At 54.6% G+C, this 23922-nt stretch overlaps 2 protein-coding genes across 4 annotated transcripts in view; one reads left to right on the top strand and one right to left on the bottom strand.

Moving 5' to 3' along the window:
* Positions 1-4850, bottom strand: part of ASTN1 (astrotactin 1) — a 70019-nt gene extending 65169 nt beyond the window's left edge. Inside the window, exon 1 of the mRNA XM_009904079.2 lies at positions 4512-4850. Within this exon, the coding sequence (XP_009902381.2) occupies positions 4512-4803 (292 nt within the window). The 5' untranslated portion in view covers positions 4804-4850. The remainder of the gene's footprint in view (positions 1-4511) is intronic.
* Positions 4851-7863: 3013 nt separating this feature from the next.
* On the top strand, positions 7864-23228 carry BRINP2 (BMP/retinoic acid inducible neural specific 2). Of its 3 annotated transcripts, none has more exons than XM_054165141.1 (8): positions 7864-8068; positions 15545-15897; positions 17833-18023; positions 18182-18372; positions 19348-19453; positions 19804-20040; positions 20240-20462; positions 21409-23228. In XM_054165141.1, the coding sequence occupies exons 2-8, from the start codon at positions 15611-15613 to the stop codon at positions 22523-22525; spliced, it is 2352 nt and encodes a 783-aa protein (XP_054021116.1). In that variant the 5' UTR covers positions 7864-8068; positions 15545-15610; the 3' UTR covers positions 22526-23228. The 3 variants fall into 3 exon arrangements, with proteins under 3 accessions (XP_054021116.1, XP_054021114.1, XP_054021115.1); XM_054165139.1 differs by having other exon boundaries at positions 15545-15912; XM_054165140.1 differs by having other exon boundaries at positions 7871-7889; positions 15545-15912.
* Positions 23229-23922: the final 694 nt, after the last annotated feature.

Here is a 23922-nt window from a genome sequence, read left to right as displayed (position 1 = left end):
GAATATTGAGCTGCTAATTAGCATTTCTTAATGGCCTCCAACCAGCAAGACTCAGCATCCCTTCAGGGAAAAAAAGAAAAATACATATAACTAATGCAACAAACACCAGACGAGATGAAAGGCAACAATTCCAAATGGAAGTTTCCTCGAGTTAAAGCAGGATGAAACCTTGAAATGCAGGCAGCCCGGCAGCCTCATCCCTGTTCCTCTGTTTGTGCTGCTCCCTGAAAACCCAGGAGGTGGGAAAAGCCCTGCAGCAAAATGATGGTGTCCAAGTCCCTTTGAAGACATGCACAAAACCCTGTGGGGTTTTGTGGGTGTGAGCATGAAAGGTGATGCACATGGGGACCACGTGGGCCGAGCTGCTCCTGAGCAGCGAGGCACCGCGTGCAGGAAGGCAGCAAGCGCAATTAAAACACTCTGCGTTTGTTAGCAGAGGGAGCTGTGAAGCCCTGTCCAAGTGCCTCCCCTCACCATAAACCAGAGATAATAACCCCCAAAACTAGCCCTCTGTCTTTGAAGGAACATGGGAGCAGCCACGAGATCCTGAAGTTTGAAAGGGCTGAGCACCGTGCACTCAACGCACCTGGCACCGGGATGGCTGGAGAGGGCTGAGACACAAAAATGGTACACAGAGAGCAGGTAGCAAGCAGTGACTCACCCTTTTGGGTAAAAGCAAATACAAAGCTAAAGCTGTAGAGTAGCATATCAGGGCAAGCCAAAGAACATCTCCCCCAGCCTCAAGCTGAGCCACAGCTTGCCACTACCTGCAGTGAAGAGAAGCAAATGCATGAAGGGAATGGATGCAGTAGACTCCCAGGTCAGGCAGAACAACCCCTGGGCTCCAATCATCCCCACAAGTGAACCTGAGCACAGCTTGGCTCAGGAAGGTCCATCAAAATCCCTGCCACATCACCCACCAGCAATGAGGGGATGCCCACAACCTCCACACTCATTGATTATGTTACCAGAGCATGTCAGCAAGGCTGGGGAGTGACAGCCATTTTTGGGATGCTCAGTTCAACGCACACCCCCAGCACTTTATTTTCAGCAAGCACCATACATGGCTCTCCAAAGACCCCAGCACATCTCTAGTTGGCGCAGAACCTCTGACCAATGTGCACATCAGTAGGATGCCCAGCTTGGTCACCATGGTAGGGAGCTGCCACCAAGGTAGAGGAAACCACACGCACATCCATGTGCTCCACAAAGGCTGGCCAAGGTTGACAGCACTTGAAATGTTTAGAGGAGTTTTGAAGCAGACAGCCAGAGCTGAAGAGTGATGGCATCTGGCCACCTTCAGGCTTCCCAGTCCTAAATCTGCCAGCTGCTCCCCCCTCACCTCTTTCCTTGCTACAAGCACACTTTGACACAGCAACCTCCCTGCACCATCTCTGTGTGGAAACTGAGGCACGGAGCAAACTTGAGGATGTTGCACATGGCAGAGCCAAGGTGACCAACTGCCACTGCCAGGAACACCTGTGCAGCACCACCTGCCCTTCATGGTGCTCCCAGCCCAAAGACAGGCCCTCCCTGGCCCAAAGGTAGCACTCTGGGGTCAGGTCCAGGGCCCTGTCAGCCAATGGGGCAGCCACCCTCTCCTCAGGGACCACTTCCCTGTACATATGCCCTGGATCTGAAATACAACTAGAGGAGAAGGAGCAGCCACCCAGTTCCCTTCCCAGTATAGACACCCTGAAACAGACCTGGCACAGAGGTGTGCATGGGGATCATCTATTGCTCCCACACAGAATCAATTGCAGAACCCCAGCATGGTGGGGGTTGCAAGGGACCTCAGGAGATCATCAATTGCAACCACCCTGCTAAAGCAGCCAGCCCTCTGCTAAAGCACATTACTGAATGTTCAACCACAAGAAGATGGGCACAGTTAACAGGTCTGGGGCTTACAGCATTGCAATCAGCATTGAGTGAAGCAAGGTTCCTGGAGGGATGCTCCAGTTGACCCTCCAGCCATGCACAAACCTTATGGAAACACTGCTGCTGGTTCCATGGATCAACACAAAGTAGCCCTGTCCTCACTGAGTACACAGGTCCAGCAGCAATGCTCTCTGCCCCGTGGGTTCCTTGGACTGGGGGCTCTCGAGCTCCAGAGGATGGAGCTTCTGAGTTAACAAGTCTGGGTCTTGCAAGACCTCTATGAACTTCAGGGCTTCTGCCATCCAAAAGCAGTGTCCAGGCTAACAATAGGGGTAATAATAATGATGGTAATAATGACAATCACACCACCACCCAAAAGGCAAAGCAGCACAACAACAATACCCACCCATGGCAGAGTGGCCAGCTTCAAAACAAGCCCTTCTCCTGTTGGAGGGAAATGTAACATGGCATTTCCTAGGAGTCACCAGGCCAAAGCCCTGGTCAAAAGGAGGCTCATAAGGTGCCCTTTTTTGCCAGCTCAGCCCCAGCATCTTGGGTGGGAAAACATCCTGGATGGGACCACCTCTATGTCTCCACAGCCCAAACATCTGCATGATGAAGGCCATCGTGGCGCTGTGCACCCACAGGCTCTTGAGGGATCAATGTGCTGGGCAGGGATGCCCAGAAGACCACAGCCACCACTGGGATGTCAGGGTACGCTGGCATGGGACTGAATAGCCTCATATTTGTCTAGTGGCCATAAGCAGAAAGAGGCAGAAGCAAACCCCTGCCCACCATCAGCAGAGCAAGTCCTGGGTACAGCAACAGCTTTTAGGGTGGATGGGTCCTTTCCTGTACTGCCCAGCATATGGCACCTTGTGAATGTTAGAAGTCCCAGAGGAAATCCCCAGAGTGCCAGAAAAGGACCATGCTGGGAGACCCCCTCACACCCAGATGCTTTCTGCTGGCAGAATCCCAGGCCCCATTGGGGTCTGGCTTTCTGGAAGCAGGTCCAAAAAGGGCAAGGACACGGGTCCATACCCCCTTTGAGGCATGGAGGTGGCTTGGGGCTAGCGGCCATGCCTGTGCGTCCCCCTGCCTCCGCCGTGCTGCCGCCCCGTTGCCACAGCAACGCTCTCTGGCCTCCGCCACAGCATCCTGCAGCATCCCACAGACCAGGGGAATGAGGGGCAGCACAGACTGCTGCGCCCTCATCACACAGTCTCCATTCTCCAGTAAATCATTTCAGGGTGTCTCCACATACCCCTATCATCACCATGGCATCACCGGCACCCTGCCTACCTCTGCCATTCCCATGGGAGAACTGGGGTTCTCACACAGTGCTGAGTCCTGAGCCCACGCAGCACCCAGGACTGTTTGGATTTTTTTTCTCACAGAAAGGTCTGGGAGCCATGGGGGTGATGAAGCACTGGGGAGAGCACCTAGGTTGGGGTCACCACTATACTCTGCCTGCACACGGAGGGGCAATGCCAAGCAAAGCAACACGCTAGTGCCTATTTTTTGGGCCAACATCCCTACGAAGGCAGCATCTTGAAAACTTCACAGGGCACCTGATGTGCTGCTGAAGCAGCAATGGATGGAAGAGGCTTTCAGGAGATAGGCACAGCCCCCATGGGGCTGCTGGGGAAGTGATGATGGTGCTTGCCCAGGGGGTTACATGCAGGTGGTGGCAGGAAGCTGGTGTTCTGCACTAGTATTGCTGAAAGCGAAAAGTCTCAGCAACTTGTTCCAGGTGGTGGCAAGGGAAGCACGTCCCTGTGCACAAGGAACAGAGGCCTTGCTCTGGTCCCAGCATAAACAATGGAGTAAATTGTTGTGGTTTTAGTGGAAGAAAACTGAACAAGCCCATCGGATTCAGGCAGAAGTGCCTCACACAACAGGTGAAGCACAGAGACCTGGCTAGGGCAGGTGGGAAGAACATGGACCATGTGAGAAGGCCAAAGCCCAAGACCTGTGGGCAGGAGCACTGGAGGTGGCACACATAGAGGTGAGGTGGGAAATGCTGGGCACTGGAATATTTTTCCACCAGGCTGCAGGAAAGGTGACTCTGCCTGGGGACAATCAAAGCCCTCACCTCCAGCCAGCCATGATTGAAGTGGACTGCAGGCCTCCTGCCAGCAGAAGCCACAAGTGACCCTGCACCAAGCTGAAGACAAGCCTGCAGATGACAACCTGGGGATACACCAACACCTCAGGCCTGCAGCATCTCCACAGCTACAGAGGGTGCTGGGATGCTGCAGCAGGGTGAACTGGTACCAGGGTTGGGATGCTGCAGCGGGGTGAACTGGTACTGAGGTTGAGATGCTGCAGCAGAGTGAACTGGTACTGGGGTTGGGATGCTGCAAAGGGGTGACCACTGGGACTGGGGTTGGGCTGTTGCAGTGGGGAGAACTGACACTGGAGCTGGGTTGCTGCAGTAGGGCGGCCAATGCTACGGTCAGGGCCGGGATGCTGCAATGAGGTGAAGCAGCCCCGAGGCCGAGAAGCTGCAGGGTACGGACCGCCGGTGCCGCAGGGAGGAGCCCCGCCGCCGGGGATGCTCTCCGGGCCCGCTACGGGGAGGGGACCCAACCGCGTACCGGCGCTGTCTGTAGGCCCACCCGGAGACCTACCCAGCACGAAGTAAGGCAGCTCCGTGTTCTCCAGATCATCCACCACCACCATCTCGCCGGGAAAATCGTTGCGTACAGAGAAGAGGAGCTTGGGCTCGGCGGCCGAGGGGCCGTGCATGATGCTGAGGTCGTTCTCCCGCAGGAAGGGCAGCGCCGACACCGTGATGCTCTTCAGCTTACACTCCAGCTCCTTAGCCGCCGTGTCCGCCGCCGCCGCCGCCTCAGCGGGGCCGCTGCCCGCCGCCGCCATGCAGCAACCGGCGAGCAGGGTACAGAGCGCGGCCAAAGCCATCTTGGAGCCCCGCCGCCGCGCTCCCAGCGCCGGCCGGGCAAGCGGGCGGGCGGCGGCAGCGGCAGCGGCGGCGAGGGGCGGGGACGCGGGCCCGGCACCTCCCCGTGCGGCTGGGCACAGATCAGATCCCATCGGCACGGATCGGATCGGATCGGCTCGGCACGGATTGGATCGGCTCTGTTGCCCCAGCCCCGTGCTCCTCCCCGTCCGCTGCTTCCTCCGTTTTTTCACGATTCTCTCGGGTTTCCCCACTTTCCCCCCCTCCCCCCAGCGCTGCCCCCGTTTTTTCCGCGCATCGCTAGGAAGCCCGGAGGGCTGCGGAGTGGTGTCACTCTGCCCAGCCTAGCTGCCTTGAGCACATTCTGCACTGAGAATAATTTACAGGTAACGCCCAGGTGAAACCTCAGACCTCCAAAATCCCTGGGGAAGTAACAGACCTCCAAAGCCCCAGAAGAAACCCCAGACCTCCAAAATCCTAGCAGGAGTCATGGACCTCCAAAGCCCCAGAAGAAATCACAGACCTCCAAAATCCCAAACCTCAAAAATCCCAGCAGAACTCACAGACATTTGAGATCCCAGCACAAGTCCCAGACTTTCAAAATCCTAGCAGGATTCATGGACTTCCAAAGCTTCAGAAGAAATCACAAACCTCAAAAATCCCAGCAGAAGTCATGGACCTCTGAAGCCTCAGAAGAAGTCATAAACATCCAAAGTCCCAGAAGAAATATAGACCTCCAAAGCCCCAGCACAAGACATGTGAATTCCAAAGCTCCCAAGATTGTGTTTAAAAAAGCAAAACAAAACAAAATATTTGGAGCAGAAAAGCCAGCCCCACACAAGTTGGTTCTTTTTGCAGTGGATGCCTTTTATCTTCCCTCTCCTTACATAAGCTCAGAGTAACACTGTCAGCTTCCCCAACCACCAAAGCTTCCTGGAGACACCTGCAGTTTTACCACCAGAATAGAATAGAATAGAGTAGAATGGAATAGACCAGGTTGGAAGAGACCTTCAAGATCATCACATCCAACCCATCAACCAATCCAACCCACCTAAACAACTAACCCATGGCACCAAGCACCCCATCAAGTCTCCTCCTGAACACCTCCAATGATGGTGTTCTGACACCACTAAATGTTCTCCTCTCCCAGTGTGTGGTGACAGGCCGAGGCTCACCCCAGAAGGGACACATGGCCATGCTGGTTTGGTTTTCTCCTCAATATCCTATGGAGCAGAAGGGTTTGGAGGCATCACCACACTGGATGCAGAGCTATCACCTCATCATCTCCATGCCAGCTTGTTGTGTGGGACATGGCTCCATCCTGTTTGATGCCTCCAAAGAAAACCACACACAGCAGATGCATCTTACTTTAAAAATCTGCTTTGGGGTTGTTTTGTTTGGTTGGTTTTTAGCAAATGTTTCCCCCTCACCTTGCAGCAGCTGCAAGGATTTGCCCAATTTTCTCCTTGGTGGATGGCAGCTGTGAATCTTCACATACCCCAGCTTGGGCTTCATAAGAGGACACCACTATGCCTCAAACACACCAAGCAGACCCACCATGGGTGCTTTTCCCCAGACTTGTTGCTGGTTTGCAACAAGTCCCTCAGCCACCCACTGCGTTTTGGACAGGAAAAGCTGCACTCACCAGAAATTACACCTTTATTACCAATTTTCTCCACCAGCCTTGCTAACGACCAGAGCACTGAACTAAACATAAACCAGGAAGGGTGCAGCAGGGTGTGTTCCAGGACTGTTGCATGCAGCTGCTAGCAGAAAGAATACAAAACTAAGGAATAGTCAGGAAAAAAAGTCAGGAAAAAAAGCGAGCAGTGATGTTCAGAGTAGATATTAGGAAGAAATTCTTTACATTGAAGGCAGTGAGACACTGGAACGTGTTGCCCAGGGAGATTGTGGATGGGATGGAATAGAATAGAATAGAATAGAATAGACCAGACCAGACCAGACCAGGTTGGAAAAGAACATTGAGATCATTGAGTCCAACCCATCATCCAACACCATCTAATCAACTAAACCATGGCACCAAGCATCCCATCCAGTCTCTTCCTAAACACCTCCAGTGATGGTGACTGCACCACCTCCCTGGGCAGCACATTCCAATGGCCAATCACTCTTTCTACCAAGAACTTCTTCCTAACATCCAGCCTAAACCTCCCCTGGTGCAGCTTCAGACTGATGAGAGGGATGCCCCCTCTCTGGAGGTGTTCAAGGCCAAGCTGGATGAGGCCTTGAGCAACCTGGTCTGGTGAAAGGTGTCCCTACCCATGGCAGGGGATTTGATCTAGTTGATCTCTAAGGTCTCTTCCAACTCAAACCATTCTATGATTCTCTGACCCCTTTGGGGGATGAAGAAAAATCCCTTTGGAGGTTCTCCACCAGGCCTATTTGCTACTCTTCTGTCACCAGGGGATATAAATTAATTTAAATGAATTTTCCTGGGAAAAAAACATGTGACTGCATTATTTCAAAACAGCAGCCAAAAACACCCTTTCAGTCCCTGTTAGGAAATGGGGTCCATCCCTGAGAGGGACACCTCTCTAATGCCAAACTCTACATGGAGAGGAGCAAACCAGGGGCTTGGTGAAGATGTGAATGATACAGACAGAGAAATAGAACAGAAAGAGTGGGGAATAGCAAATCCTGCATCACCAGTGATGTCCTCTTGGATGGAAACATCCAACACCTGATGCAGAACCATGGAATCACAGAATCGTTTTGGTTGAGGACCTTCAAGATCACCAAATCTAAACATTAACCAAGCCCACCACCAAGTCGTGTCCCTCGGCACTACATCTACATAGCTCTGAAACCCCTTTAGAGACCGGGGTCTCCACGACTGCCCTGGACAGCTTCTTCTGCGGGCCTCGGCGACCCCCGTCGACTCCGCCACCCCTCCCCATGCCTTTCCATTGGTAGCGGCACGCCGGGCTCGGCGAGCTGCCACCAATGGAAATGCGCAGAGAGGCTGGCGGTGACTCTGATTGGTTGCTATTCCTGCATATATTATCGAGCGGCGGCGGCGGCGCCTGCGGAGCGCGGCAGGACCCAGCACCGGCAACCGGAGTCCCGGGTACGGGATGCTGGAGGGGCCGCCGGGGGCCACCTGCCTGCCCGCCCAGCGATGGGGCGGTGCGGGACGGCCGGGAGGCGGCGGCGATGGGGCAGGGCCCGGGGCCGCTGAGGTGAAGCGGAGAGGGACGCGGGACGGGGCGGAGAGGTGGTCGGTGTTTCGCCGGTGTTGAGCCTGGGGTAAGTCTGCGGGGTCCGGGAGTGGCGGTGGGGAGCTCAGTGGGTGGGTGAGATGGAGAGAGGGAAGAGGAAGGAACGATGTGGGGTGAACCGCGGCCGCGCACGGCGGAGGTCCCCGGTACCGCCGTGCGCGACTGTGAAGACGCGGCTCGGCCGCCGCCGGCTCTCTCGGTGACCTTGGTCAAGTTGCCTCCTTGCACCGGGCTCGCTTCGCAGCCGTCTCGACGAGGACAGGGAGTGAAGGAAGGCAACGAGCCTTTACCGACTGGGAGCCAACCCCGGTGCTTGGCAGGTCCGTGGAGGGGCTGCGACGGGCCCGGTGAAATCAGGTGCTGGCGGGCTGCGAGGGTAAACAAGATACCCGAGAGGCTGGGAACGTGCGTCTGCCCGTGCAACCGTCGGTGCTCAGCGGGAGGTGCCGGTGTGCGATGGCCCGGGACTGCAGGGACTGGGATAGATGTCCCCAGAAATGCTCCAACACTCACTTTGCTGTCAGGCATCTAGAGATCAACAGGAGAGAGAGGTCTCCTGTCCCCCTCCCCGCTGCCACCGGCTCTCCCGCCGAAGCCCCGAAGCAAGGCGAAGAGCGGGTGACCTGTCAGAAGATGTTTTCCCACCTCGAACGCTCCCGGCGCCGTGCCGGTGACCGCAGCTACCGGATTAGCTCCGGGAGAACAGGGTATCCCCGCCGGTGGGGCTCAGTTTCCTCCGCTAAACAATTCATCTTCTCTCTGTAGGAAACAAAACTGTGGATCTTTAAAGCCCCGCACTCGAGAGCACCAGCTCTCAGCACAGGAAAGTCCCCTCTGCTGCCCCTTCTTCGGGGAACCCGCATGTCCCTGTCCTCCGGGCTTGCGCTAGAGCAGGGCTACCGGATACGAGGGCAGCCCCTCGCTGCGGGCCCGGGGCCGGGCAGGGTGAGCACGGGTGCTGCGGGGCTCGGGGTGACCTGCCGGCAGGTGTCAGTGTCCTCTCTCTGTCAGCAGCCAGGAGGGTCCGTGCCAGCCTCGGAGATGTTACAAGGAGCCCCCTACACTTTTTTCCAAGCAGAGCTTCGCTTTGGGGGGGGGTGTGGGGGGGGTGTTCAGTGACACTTTTGGGACATGGGGAGCAGCAGGGAGCAGGGAAGTGTGATGACCCCACTCTGACACCCCAGATCTCTTCCCTCTATGCCAAACACTGTCCACCCACCTACCACCTTATTTACCCTGTGCTTCTAACGCCGAGTTACTGCCGTGTATCACTGCCCACCCGTGACACCTGTCACCTCTGTGAAGGCATGGGAGGGAGCAGCTCTCACCTTGAGCTACCTCCAGCTCCTGCATAAACCTGGTATTTTGCTTGTGGGGTCTGTCACAGGTGTAAGAAAGAACCATCTCCTCCAAGGAGCAGGCTGCAGGGATGCTCTTCATCTCTCATGTGCTGGGATGCTTCTCCCAAGCTCTTGTGTGCCAGGATGCTTTGGGGCCCTAGAGACCCATCCACAGGGATGCTTCAGGCTGAAAGCTCAGCACAAGGCAGGGGAAACTGGTGCAGCTGCTGTTGCTGTGCTGGGGGAAGTTGTGTTCTGTACATAGCTCTTTTAAGAGGCTTTCTGCCTGTGGGTGTGAAAGTCTCGGGTGGGCAAAGCCAGAGGGCAGAACACATGGCACCGGTGTGACACGCTGCACGCAGCTGCTCTCTCCCCCGATGGCAGCCCAGACTTCCTTCAGCTCATTTGATGTCTTATGCAAATCCTCAGCTCCCCGAGTCCTGGGATTTTCTGCTCTTTTCCCTTACTCTCATCTTTGAGTGTCTTGCTTTTAAGGATGTGAGGAAAAGCTAATAAAAGGAACCTGTTTCATAAAGTCCTGCAGGTTTTCAAACCAGTTTCATGAGCTGGAGGGGCAAAGGCAGTGACTTAGTCTGAACTGAACAAACAGGCTACGGAGGCTTGGTTTGCAGGCGCTCTGTGAAAATCAGCTTGTGGCCACCATCATGCTCTTTACCATCACTGCTTGGGCAGGGCTGGCAGGCTCTGAGGTGGCTGTCCCCATGCTCACTGCCTGGAGCTGTGTCTCTGCAGGCCAGGTGCCAGGTGGCTGCCAGCACCCCATTGTGCCCACTTTGCCAGCGATTACCATGCTGTTGTCGCTCCAGTGGTGCCTGGCTCACTTCTTAATTACCCCAGCGGATCAATGAGGCCCTGGCACTTCCTTAGGTAGTGTGTGGATGCAAGTCTGGCGGCCACAGCTCATTGCAAACCACCACAGAGTGAGCTGGCAGGGAGAGGGAAGGCTGGGTGTGAGGGAGGTGGGTCCCTCAAAGCCCCAAGTGAGGTTGGTGGCTCCTGATCAGGGGGCTGAGCATCCCGCAGGACTGAGCACTTTGTGATGGTCTGTCCTAAGGATTGCAAGCAGCAGAGAAAGGTGAATTCACACAGGCATGGCTTGGCTGACTCAATCCACTTCAGAAACTAAACTGCACTTAGCTTCTGCCCAGACTCTCTTAAGTGGTCTTAATTTGATAAAGCTTTCCCACGTTTAATGAGAAGGTGACTCAGTTGCTAGGTTTGATGTTCATTCCTACTAAAAGGCATCTGCAGGGAGCTGGAGACCTGTTCCCATGGCTCCTTGCTCCTGCATGGATGCACCTTTGCTCCCACTGTGCCCCAGGGACTGGCCCCCATGGCTGGGCATGTCCCACAGCTCTGTCACCAACGGGTGGTGCTCTGCCTGGTGCAGCCATCAGCTTGGTAGTGCCAGCAGAAGTCCTGTGCAGCCAGTAAATGCCACCACAGCCTCTCCCCAGCGCACGCTTCCCGGTTTATGTATCTCTAGATCCGCTCCTGCAGCATGAAAGGGCAAAAATCAATGTTAATGTCCCTGACAATTAGCTAACATCTTAATTATCAAACTTGGCCTGATTAGTGGTGGATCGTGTGGCTCCAGAGATGCCATCGGCATGGAAGCAAGCAGGACTCCTGCAAAACTCTGCAGGATGTGGCTGCTGTCGCCGTCAGTGTCGCCATCCAAGGGCAGTGGAGAAAGGCTTGAGCTGCTCACTGGGCACTTGAGCTTCTCTGTCCACACCTCACACCACCCTGCCTCGGTGTCTCAAGCCATTTTGGATGAGGACACCAACAGGAGAAGCAACCACATTGTCATCTCAAGGGTGGAAGAAGGGTTCTAGAGATTGCAACAAGCCATTTTCAAGATGCAGCTTGTGAGGAGCGACAGTCTGGACTGTGCAACCTGCCATCACTGGAAGGACACTGGGGTGTTCTGCAGGCAGGGCTGCAACAGTACCAGGAAGGAGGCTTTGGTCCTGGGAAAGTGTGCCAGGGATATTTGCACTGGCACTCTGCTTTAAGGTTTTTATAGAAGGGGGGAAGGAAAAAAAAATAAAATAACTAACAAGCTGGAAGTTTTCCAACTCGTGTGATGCAAAATCCTAAATCAAAACAACAACAAAAAAAAAAAGAGCAGTCAGATGCTTCTCATCAACTCTTCATTCTTCTGGATCAAGGAAAAGTGATTAGGAATTTATTTCCAGCTTTAGTAGTAAGGTCAAGGGAGCCACTCGCTTCCAAAGAGCTTTGCTCTCCTTGACAACCCGGGAGGATGCTGGTGTAGAGGTCCACCTCAATAAGCATTGTCCCCAGCCCTGCAGAGCAGGGGCAGGAGCCCCCCACAAACAGCTGCATAGATCTGTTATGGAGCAATAGCAATTTCTGCACGTACTTGTTTCACATAACCCCTGACTGGAACAAGCAAATAAATTAGCCCAGCTAACGATGGTGCAGGGAAGCTGCTCCTCAGGGACACGCTCACTATGTAACTTCGCACAGACCCGGCGCAGGTTTTCCTTCCCATGGTGGCTTGCCCATTCCTGCCTGATTTGAGGCTTCGGGTTTCTGTTGGCAAGGATGCTGGTGTGCGTCAGCACCTGTCCCTAAGCAAGAGCCCGCCTCAGAGGTGCCAGCATCGTGGTGTAAATAAGAGACAGATGTAAATAAGAGCTCATTTAGTGAGGCTTGGAAACTTTGCCGCTTTAAAGGGACTCTGCACACCAAGCAGAGACCTGTACTGGATTTGTACCAGCCAAGTGCTAGAAATACCCAATTCTGATTATTTTTATTGCTTTCTAGTAAAACATGAGGTGGCCACAAGGAAACATCTCATGTTCAGCTATGGATCTCAGAATAAGCTCCTTAAGGAAGACAGCAGAGCAAGCTCAAATGGTTTACAGCTGGTCTGGAGACCACAGCCTAAGGGTAAAGGTGGCCCAGGGTGGCTCCATCCCCAATATCTGTCCCCACGATGGTCACCCAGAATATAAACCTACCCTGAGCTGCAGTGCTGGAAGAAGAGGTGGGAGAGGGGAAGGATAGCATGGAGATACCCTCTCAGAGAAGGCACATGTGGGTGTCACCTATGGTGGCAAGGGGCTGGTCAGTGCTGATGGGAAGCTGTTAGCACCTAGGTTTGCTGGAAGAGGCAGTGCTCTCTGCCTGATATCCCATCAGAAGTCCCCTCTGTCCTTTGAATCAAAGGAAGGGTGCTCCCTTGTCCTCCTCATTTACAACAGGAAAGCTTGGGGAGAGCAGCAGAGTGACTACTGTGAGACCACCCATACTAGCCTGTCGTGGTGTGAAGGGGTGATGGATGAGACCAGTCTCTCACAACATTCATGGAAAAGCAGCCCCTTGGCTTCCCAAATCTAGAAGAGAGGAGAGGAGCCCAGCCAGAGAGCAGCCCTGCTCCCAGCCCCACCCCAACTCAGCTGGAGAGGACAGAAGTCACCTAAAAGCCACAGATGATAACAGAAAACAAGGACATCAGCTGTGCCAAGCTTGTTTGTGGAACAACAGGCAGGCTTCCTAGCACACCAGCTATTTAAACAAGGTGTTTTGCTGGCACAGCCATTTTTAATGCCACAAGCAGTGCGTTTCCATGAGCAGGGATTAGAAATCTGCTGTTCAAGGAGTTCTTCTCAGCTGAGAACCAGAGTGCTACTGTCCTCTCTGTTATACAGGAGTGGGAGCAAGTCATGGAGGGCTTAGCCCATGGTCAGCATCTAAACCGTCCATAGGGTTTGCTGCCAGGCCCTGGGTTCCACCAGTCCTCCTGGCCATGGCAGTTGGCTCTCTGAGCTACTCTGTGCAGTGCAGCTGCAGTGTAATGGGGGACCAGAAGGGTTTAATCCTGAGACTTGCAAGCTCCTTTGGTCCCCAGGCTACCTCAGTTTTAGACTTACAGAATAATTTTGGTTGGAAGAGACCTTTAAGATCATCAAGTCCAACTGTTAACCCAGTACTGCCAAGTCCACCATTAAACCATGTCTCTCAGCGCCACACCTACATGGCTTTTAAATCCCTTTAGGGATGGAGACTCCACCACCTCCCTGGGCAGCTTGTTCCAATGCCTGACCACTCTTTCAATAAAGCATTTTTTTCCTAATATCCAACCTAAAGCTTTCATGGAGCAATTTGAGGCCTTTTCCTCTTGTCCTATCACTTGTTACTTGGTAGAAGAGACTGAACCCCGCACCTCACTCCAACCTCCTTTCAGGGCATTGTAGAGAATAAGGTGGTCTCCCATCAGCCTCCTCCTCTCCATGCTAAACAACCTCAGTTCCCTCAGCTGCTCCTCCGAATAGAATAGAATAGAATAGAATAGAATAGAATAGAATAGAATAGAATAGAATAGACCAGGTTGGAAGAGACCTTCGAGATCATCATGTCCAACCTATCATCCAACACTACCCAATCAACTAAACCATGCAACCAAGCATCCTGTCAAGACTCGCCCTGAATACCCCCAGCGACAGCGACCCCACCTGTTCTCCAGATATTTCACCAGCCTTATTGTTCTTCTCTGGATCTGCTTCAGCACCTCAATGTCTTTCTTGTAGTGAGGTCCCCAAAACCGAACCCAGTATTTGTGGTGTGGCCTTACCAGTGCTGAGTACAAGGGGACAATCATTGCCCAAGTCAGTCCTGCTGGCCACACTAGCCATGGAGGACTTCACACACACTAGGAGCAGGAAGCAACAACCAGGATGTTATATGGCTGCTTGCAAAGCTGGGAGAAACTAGGGTGACACATAGAAATGTAACGTGTGGAGGACACAAAAAGCCCTGCCAGCTGCTCCTGCCCGCCCCGCTGCCCCGGCACCCTCAAGCTGGTGATGCGAAAATCTCAGCTTTTGTTTAAAATTAACAGAGCCCCAGCCTCCAGGGCTGAGCGAGAAGCTGAGAAAGCGTAATCCAAGTGCACCCTTAGGGGTTTAAAAATAGAAGAGAGGGAGGGAAAAGACATTTTAAAATATATATATATATATATATATATATGTATATAATAATACACGTTAAAGCACAATGATTCATCCGGCAAAGCCCTGTTTGGGAGAACGTAGGGCTGGTGTCTGCTCAGCAGCAGGGAGCATTTGGGCTCTAGGCCCCTGCTGGCCACCTTCCCAGAATAAAAACCCCCCTCCCCTGGAAGCAGAGCAGTGATGGGCTTCCTATTTTTAGGCAAAGAGCCTGGCAGGACACCTTGCCTCACCCTGGGTCTGCTACTCTCCGAAAATCTCCATCTTTACTCCTGCAAATATTGCCACAGGAAAGTCTTGGGTTGAGATAAATGCCAATTACAATCAAAACACCATCACAATCAGTCCAGCCAACCTTGGGGTGAGCATCCATACATCCATCCTTTCTTCCATCTATCATCTCAGCCATCAGCAGGGTGCAAAGGAAAGGCTAATGTCAACCACATGTGGCTCAACTCATACCAGGAGATCCCAATTTTTCCCAGTTCCTTATGCTTATTGGTTTTAGCCCCTCTAAACCAAGATGGACACGCTTGTGATGGGTGTCTCTGAATTGCAGGGTGAAGAGGTAGACACTGTCTCCACCGCATGGGCACCAAGCAGCCAGCTTGGCTCTCCAGGCTGATGTATGGCAGAGAAAGCATAGAGATACAAGTCAGACAATTCTCAAACAGGCACCTGCCAGACTTCCGTTTAGAATCCATAGACTGGTTTGGGTTGGAAGGGACCTTGAAAGGTCATCTAGTCCAACTCTCCTGCAGTCAGCAGGGACATCTGCAACTAGAGTGGGTTGCTCAGAGCACCATCCAACCTGACTTGGAATGGTTCTAGGGATGGGGCATCTACCACCTCTCTGGGCAACCTGGGCCAGTGTTTCACTGGCAGTGAGACATCTTTTATGGTGAAGGTGGTAAAGAACTGCAGCTGCAGCAGCCAGCACCCTTAGCCCCATAAACTCTTACCTCTTGCCGCACCTCTTACCTCCTGGTCTGTAGCTCTCCCTAGAGCATGGCTTTTCCCTTGTCAGCAGCCTCTTCAGAGCAAACTCCACCTTCCCTTAGCTTGTGGTTGCCAAAGTGGCCCCACCTGGAACCTTGCCCAGTGTGGCCACCCCATGCCAGGGACCTCACAGGCTCCTTGCCTTTCGCGGTGCTGTTGCAGGTCAGGGCTATCCCGGAGGATCGCCGTGGGGCGAGAGAATGAAGCAGCTGGTCGGGCAGCAGCAGGATGGGGCGGCAGGACCTCCCGCGCACTGACGGGCCCCCGCCGATGCTCCCGTGGCCGCTGGCCCTCCTGGCTCTGAGTGCATGCTGTCGCTGGGGGGTGGCCAGCGGGGCGGGTGGCACCGTGCCCCAGCAGCATGCTGCCCCCGCAACCCCTTCCTCCTCCTCATCGTCCTCCTCTTCCGCTGGCCGAGCACCCCTCGACTGGCTCCTCACCGACCGGGGACCTTTCTACCGAGCCCAGGAGTACGTGGACTTCATGGAGCGCTACCGGCAAGGTTTCACCACCAGGTACAGGATCTACAGGTGAGAGGCTGCGGGCATCCCAGCATGGAGCTGTGGTTTTGGGGACTCAGGAGGCTGGGGTGGCATGGAGACAGACTCGCTTTAATCTGCAGGAGTAGACCCCTGCATGTGGGAGGAGGAGGATGGTGGGTGGGTGTGAGATGCTGCTTTCCCAGGGAATATAAAAGCAGCCCCCACAAGATGCTCAGGGCTTGGCTGGGATGGGCTCCAGGCAGCATTTGCCCCGAGCTGGGAGTGCTCTGCAGGTTGAGATGGGATCAGCCCTCACAGTGGGAGGCACAGAGGGATGTACCTTTGTCCTTTGCCCTGCACAAAGACATTCCTGCCCCAAATTACTGGTTCTGCCTGGACTACCAGCCAGCTGGGGCTGGGATGCTGCTGGGGACTACCAAAAGTCACCCTGACTGACCTCCTGGCATGTCCCTAGTGCCATCATCCCATAGACTGCAGCAGTGGGATGCGACATGTATGGAGGCTGATGCTGAAGGGGTTTCTTGCTAGTGGAGAAACAGAATCAACAGCAGCAGGCTCCCCTGACCCCAGCAAAGGGCCACCCATGACAGCCGTTGTGGGAAGCCCACTCCACCACTTCCTGAGGCTAACTGGGGCTGTCACCTCCTGCTAATGAGCTCTTTTCCCTTTCTCTCCTCACTGGTACCAAGCTCCAGGGGTTTCCAGCAGTGGAGGAGAACCTGGTCGCTGCCTCCCTGGGGAGTTGATGTGGGTGCCTTGTTAAGCAGCCAGGCACCCCCAGAGAGCTCCTCTCCCCCCACACCTTCTTCCTATGCTGCCATGCCAAGGGACCTATGTCCTCTAGATATGCTGCTGGTGATGGTGGTGGGACAGGAAGGAGCAGCTGGAGGGACAGCTGCTAGCCTGTGCCTCCTACAAGGTAGAGAATGTGCTAGCAGCCTTCTGGGCTTGCTTTGCCTACAAGATGGGACAGGATGGGATGGTCTACTACAGTGCAGGGCTATTGGTTCCCGAGTCACACACATCCCAGCACCCCAGAAGATGCAGCATCCCACTCTGCCTTGCTACTGTCTCCAGTCCTAGCCCAAACGTCCCACTTTCTTGGCCCAAAAATCATGATAGGAGGCAACCCAGCATCTGTCAAGACATTTGAATGCTTTGCACCCGTTCCTCCCTCCCTTTCCCCCTTCCTCTCTCCCTCCCTCTCTCCTCCCCGTTCCTTCTCCATCCCCCCCCACCCCGCGCCGTTCCTCCTCCCTCCCCCACCCCGTTTCTTCTCCCTCCCCCGCCCCCCCCCGCCGTTCCCTCTCCCTCCCCTCCCAACCAGCTCTAATTAAACTGTCTGAGTGGTTTTAATTAGAGCAAAATGCCAACAATTAGGCTGAAATCAGCCATCAGTTGTTTACAGGGCCAGTGGCTGCTTGAGGCAGTGAGAGGCTGGTGGGTCCCCACCAGTCACCCCCTGGCATCATTTGTAGCCCTGGGGCTACACGGGGACCCACCACCAATCTTGACATATCCCAGCACCTCCAGCTTCCCACAAAACACTGCAGGTGCTTAAAACCATGAAACCTCCAGATGTTAGATTTTTACCTCCATCCATAGGGATAAGGGTAGAAGATCCAGCCCAGTGGGCTGGATAAGGCTCTGGCTCTGCCCTGGGATGTGATTAATGCCTGCCAGAGGTGCCCGATTAATCAATATCAGGCATCTCCGTTCTTGTAGCTCATTATCACCGTCGATGGCTTTTAGGGAGGATCCATGCTTTCATCCTGGCTGGATCTGTAGCTGGCAGAGGGTCCTTCACCTCCACTGTGGCAACGGGGAGGTCAGGATGGTCCCAATGGGAGTTTTTCTGCCTACCACTCCCCTGCCTGGAGGTGGACACTGGGGATGGCATGCACATGGCATGGCATGGACCAGCTTGAAACCCCTCTTCTGCTACAGAGAGTTTGCTCGCTGGAAGGTGAACAATTTGGCCTTGGAGAGGAAAGACTTCTTCAGCCTGCCACTTCCCCTGGCCCCCGAGTTCATCCGCAACATCCGTCTGCTGGGACGCCGGCCCAGCCCCCAGCAGATCACTGACAGCATCATCAAGAAGTATGGGACCCATTTCTTGCTCGCCGCCACGCTGGGAGGTGAGTGCCAGTGGCTGCTCGCTCCCTGCTCACTTCCCTTGCATGAGGCAGCATGCAGAGGAGGGAGGCTGGGCAACAAGCACCACAGGAGAAATCTGGCCAGAAAGGGGAATGGGGGGAGCCCAGCAGCCCCCTAAAAGAGTTGCATGTTCCCCCAGGAGAAGAGTCCCTGACCATTTTTGTGGACAAGCGCAAATTGAGCCGGAGGGCAGAGCCAGCAGCGGGGGCTGGGAACAGCTCAGGGGTCTCGCTGGAGACCCTGCACCAGCTGGCAGCCTCCTACTTCATCGACCGGGAGAGCACACTGCGCCGGCTTCACCACATCCAGATCGCCACAGCTGCCATCAAGGTAGGTGACAGGGAGAGGGAGCATGGCGGGGTGGTGGCCACAGGCCTCGCCAGCAGTCTCCCAAAGCTGGCCGAGAGCCTAAAGCAGCATCACACCCTGGGGAGGGGAGATAGAACAACAGGCAAAGTTCAGCAGCTGGTTGAGCATGACCCAGCATGTGCCCAGGTAGCCAAAAAGGCCAACAGCATAGTGGCAGCAATGGTGCAGCCAGCAGAACCATGGCAGGGATTGTCCCCCTGTGCTTCACACTGATGAGGCCACACCTGGAGTACTGGGTTCAGTTTCAAGCACCTCATTACAGGAAGGATGTTGAGGTGCTGGAGTCCTGGAGTGGGTCCAACAGAGAAGGACAACAAAGCTGGGATAAGGTCTGGAGAACAGGTCTTGTGAGAAGCATCTGAGGGAATTGGAACTGTTTATTCCAGAGAAAAGGAGGCTGAGGAGAGACCTTCTGGCTTTCTACAACTCTCTGAAAGGAGGTTGGAGATGGGTGGGGGTTGGTACCTTGGTACCTATCCCTGGTACCAAGTGATAGGACAAGAAGAAATAGCCTCAAGTTGCACCACGAGGGGTTTAGGTTGGAGTTTTAGAAGAAATTTCTGCACTGAAAGGGAGGTGTTCAAAAGATGCAGAGATACGGTGCTGAGGGACACGGTTTAGCACCATCCTTGGTAGAGTTAGGTAGTGGTTGGACTCATTGATCTTAAAGGTCTTTTCCAACCAAAAGGACTCTGGAAGTCAGCACAACAGCATTATTTATGGGAAATTGGGCACACTAACGACTGCCCATTTTTCAGAGGGCTGCAGGCTGCCTGTCAACAAGCCAATTAGCAGTCAATTAGTTCTCCTCTCCAAGTGTGGTCTTGCTCCGGGGAACAAGGCACAGCAAGCCTGGCCAGGGGCTATCTGCAGCACTATCGGTGGAGCAGCACCTAACGTGTGTCCCTGACCACCTGCGGGTCCCACCCCTCTTAGGTGACTGAAACACGGACAGGGCCACTCGGCTGCAGCAACTACGACAACCTGGATTCGGTGAGCTCCGTCCTGGTGCAAAGCCCCGAGAACAAAGTGCAGCTCCAAGGTAGGACAGGGCTGCTGGGGAAGCAGCGATGGCCAAGTGCCACCATGAGATGCTGCTGGGCATGCAGGGGAGGATGCTGGCTCAAGATATTGCTTTTAATTTAAGGGCTGAGGAGGAAGAGGGGATGAAAATAATAAAAACTGGGCAGGATGAGGTTGGTTGCTCAGCTGCCAAAAGGAACCAGGATCGATGCAGAGCCCAGACAAGCGGCTCCACAGCAAATTGAGATGATAATCAGGAGAGGGTGGGAGCCCGGGGAAGGTGGAAGGCTCGCTCCCTTCTCCACAGGGGATGTTTCTGAGGGGCTTCATGCACGCCCTGACACTTTTGAGGTTGCCTTCCGCTATCAGGGCTGCAGACGGTGCTCCCATCCTACCTCCGAGAGAGGTTCGTGGCGGCCGCCCTCAGCTACATCGCCTGCAGCTCAGCCGGGGAGCTGGTGTGCCGTCGGAGCGACTGCCGCTGCCAGTGCCAGCCTGCCTTCCCCCGCTGCAACTGCCCCGAGGCCGACATCCAGGCGCTGGAGAACAGCCTGGCCCAGCTCCGGCGAGCCTGGGAGAGCCACCACAGCCAGTTCGAAGAGTCAGGTGAGACTGGGGAGATCCTACCCAGCATCTGCTTCCCTGCAGCTCCTCTGTTGGGAGCAGCCTAGGCTGGGCTGGGGAGGGCTCCAGGGTGGGCATCTCACCATGGGGACCTGAGAGCATGGGTGGAGGGAGGTTGCTTTGGACCTACTTCACCACTTGTTCTCCTGGGTCTGCTGATTCCATCTCTATCCATCCATAGAGGAGTTCCAGGCCCTGGTGAAGAGGCTCCCTGGGGATCGTTTCCTGAACAGGACAGCCATCTCCCACTTCTGGGCCATGGACCTGGATGTTCAGCATCGCTACCAGCAGCTGGGCACCAGCCTGAAGCTGCTCTCCAGGAAAACCCACCGGCTCATCCGGCGGCTCTTCAACCTCAGCAAGCGCTGCTACCGCCAGCCCCACTTCAAACTGCCGAAGGAGAGGTAGGATGTCACAGCATCCCACCCCACACCAGGGACATGGCTCAGACCCATGGCCCACCTGCCTGTGGCTGCAACTGGAGGAGCTCCCCACCTTGCTGCAGGGACGAACAGGCAGCAGGGGCAGCTGTGTCACACCAGGGTGTGGCCATGAGAGGCTGGGTCTAAGCTTGGAGATGGAAAATCCTAGACGGCTTTGGCTTGGACCTTTAAAGGTCATCTGGTTCAATCCCCCCTCAAGTCAGCAGGGACATCTGTAACTGTAATGGGGAAAAAATGAAACATGGGGTTCACCAGTTCCCCCTCAGCGTGCAGAAAAATGAACACAAGGTGGACAGCTCATCCATCTCTAGGGAAAGATGGTCATGCCCCAAAGCTTAAAGAAAGTGGGAAGCTGGGGGGGGGGGGAATGGAGGCCGTAAGAGAGTGAGAGAGCAGAACAGAGGGGAGGCCGGGAATAAAGTGACTGGGTTAGGAGGCTGGGAAAGGGGAAGAGAGGGCAAAAAAAGAATGGAAAGCTGAGGAAGAAGTGAAGGCGCAAAGTGGGTTAGGGGCCAAAAGAGGGTGGGAGACTGGGAAGGTAGGTGGGAGGCCTGTGAAAAAGTGAACATCCAAAAGGGAGTGTGAGGCCAAAAGGTGTTGGGATGCCTGTATAAAAGTGAAGGTCCAAAGGGCATGGGAGTGCAAAAGGGGGTTGGGACCTGGAGAAAAAGTGAAGGTCCAAAGGGATTTGGAACCTGGTAAAGGAGGTGGGAGGCTGGGCAAAACTGAAGGCCAAAAGTGGGTGGGAGACTGGGAGAAAAGTGAAGGCCCAAATGCAGTGGGAGGTCTGAAAGGCATGGGAAGCCAAAAGGGAGTAAGGAAGCCTGTAAAAAGTGGAGGCCAAAAGCAGGTGTGAGACCAGGAAAAAAGTGGAGGAATCTTTCCACCCACATCTCTTCTCCTCTAGGTCCCTCCCTTACTGGTGGGGCCGTGCACAGTCACTCCTATACTGCAGCGAGACCACCGTGCCTGGGATCTTCCTGGAAGAAAGCCACAGCTGCACTTGTCCCTCTGACCAGCCCTCCTGCCAGGGGTCCATTCCGTGTGCCTTGGGCGAGGGCCCAGCCTGCGCCAGCTGTGCCGAGGACAACAGCACCCGCTGCGGGACCTGCAACCACGGCTACGTGCTCACCCAGGGCTTCTGCCGCCCCGAGGTGGCCGACTCGCTGGAGCACTACCTGGGGCTGGAGACGGACCTGCAGGACTTGGAGCTCAAATACCTCCTGCAGAAATGGGACAGCCGCATTGAGGTGCACTCCATCTTCATCAGCAACGACATGCGCCTGGGGAGCTGGTTCGACCCCTCCTGGAGGAAGCGCATGCTCTTGACCCTGAAGAGCAACAAGTACAAGCCCGGGTTGGTTCATGTGATGTTGGCCCTCTCTCTGCAGATCTGCCTCACCAAGAACAGCACGCTGGAGCCCGTCATGGCCATCTACGTCAACCCCTTCGGGGGAAGCCACTCGGAGAGCTGGTTCATGCCTGTCAACGAGGGCAGCTTTCCAGACTGGGAAAGGACTAATGTAGACGCCTCTGCCCAGTGCCAAAACTGGACACTCACCTTGGGCAACAAGTGGAAGACCTTCTTTGAAACGGTTCACGTCTACTTGCGGAGCCGCATCAAGTCTCTAGATGACAGCTCCAATGAGACAATCTATTACGAACCCTTGGAGATGTCAGATCCTTCCAAGAACCTGGGGTACATGAAAATCAACAGCTTGCAAGTCTTTGGCTACAGCTTACCCTTTGAACCGGATGCTATTCGTGACCTGATCCTTCAGCTGGACTATCCCTATACCCAAGGCTCCCAGGACTCAGCCATGCTTCAGCTGTTGGAGATCAGGGACCGGGTGAACAGGTTGTCACCCCCTGGCAAAATCCGCCTCGACCTCTTCACTTGCTTGCTCCGCCACAGGCTCAAGCTGGCCAACAATGAGGTGGCAAGGATCCAGTCCTCCCTGAGGGCCTTCAACGCCAAGCTGCCCAACGCAGTAGAGCAGGAGACAGGCAAGCTGTGCAGCTAACAGCTGGGGCTGCTCAGACAGCAGAGCAAGGGGGTTGGGAGAAAGGACTCTCTGGGATGAGGAAGGGGAAATAACCACCCTAAAAAGCTAAATCAAGGCCTTACCTTAGTGCCAACCGCGTGCTTCCATGGTACACCCAGCGACTGGCCAAAGAGATGTAGGGCTCAAGCAGATGGAGGCCACCAGCAGGATTGTGGAGGAGGGATGGTTCATACAGTGCATACTGGCTCCAAGCACAGGGATGATGCCACCACGGCCACGTTGTTAGTGGCTGGGGGGACACGCCGATGGCCAAGGGGAATGTGGCTCAGCCAGAGGCAACTGCTGGTCCTACTGGAGCAGATGCCCAACCAACCACAAGGTTCCTCCAGCAGCAGCTTCCTTGGTACGCCGACTTTTGTAGTCTTTTTAAGCGAGGTTTCTACCAATGCCTTCGCTCTCACATCCTCCATGATCCCTCCTGCTGTGCCCTCCCACGTGGCACAGGAAGGGTGGATCACACCACATGCTCCTAAGACCTGGCAGATCTTCCCTGAGGCCTCTCCACAAGCATCTTACACCTGCTGCGGTACCAGGGCATCATCACCCTCTGTGTGGGAAGGACCTGGTGTCTGCCCCTTGGACACTGCCAGCACGGACACTGGCAGACACCTCTGGGCTGCAATTCTTACAGGAAAAACAAAAATCTAAAACAAAAGAAAGAAAGCAAAAGGGGTGGGGGGGGGGTGGGGCAAAGTGTTATTTATGTATTTATTTATTTGTTTCATTTGGGAGGGAGTTTTTAAAACCTATTTATTTGGGGAGTGTCATTTGCTGTCGGTGGCTCCAGCCAAGAGACATCTTAGTATAATGTATCTGTTTAATATATTTTTTAAAAAATGCCTTTTTTTGAGCAAAAGAACAACCACAACCAACTGAGATTAAAAAAAAAAACAAAGAAAAGAAAAGAAATGAACATTTACTGCCCTCTCTGGCCCTGGCTTTTCCCTTGCCCCGTGGCAGAAGCAGGGGGCGAGGAGGCTCCCGCGCGTGCCCGGCAGCCGTGTCCCCTCCGTGCCTGCTCACCGTCCTGCGCTCTGGATTTTAGCCGAGCCTTCCGAGGAGCAGAGCTGCCACCACACGGGCTGGCCATCTGTCTCCTGTCCATGTCTTCATTAACTCGGAAGGACAGGGCTCAGAGGTGGCCCATTAAGACCATCAGACATGCCTGGAGGCAGGGAGAGATCCTGCTTACACCTGGAGCCGGCAGCTCCTGCCTGCTCTCCCCGGCTCTCTTCTTTGCTTCTAGCAAAGTGCCTGGAGCAGATGAATCCCAAGCTAGTGGGAAGGATCCATGTCTCGTGTCTAACCTCCTCCTGGTCCCATGTAAACATCCACCGTGCCTCAGGCTGAGCCGT

Source organism: Dryobates pubescens, chromosome 11, assembly GCF_014839835.1.
Source record: "Dryobates pubescens isolate bDryPub1 chromosome 11, bDryPub1.pri, whole genome shotgun sequence".
NCBI lineage: Eukaryota > Metazoa > Chordata > Aves > Piciformes > Picidae > Dryobates > Dryobates pubescens.
Note: the sequence above shows the minus strand (reverse complement) of the source record. Positions and strands in the feature narration are given on the sequence as shown.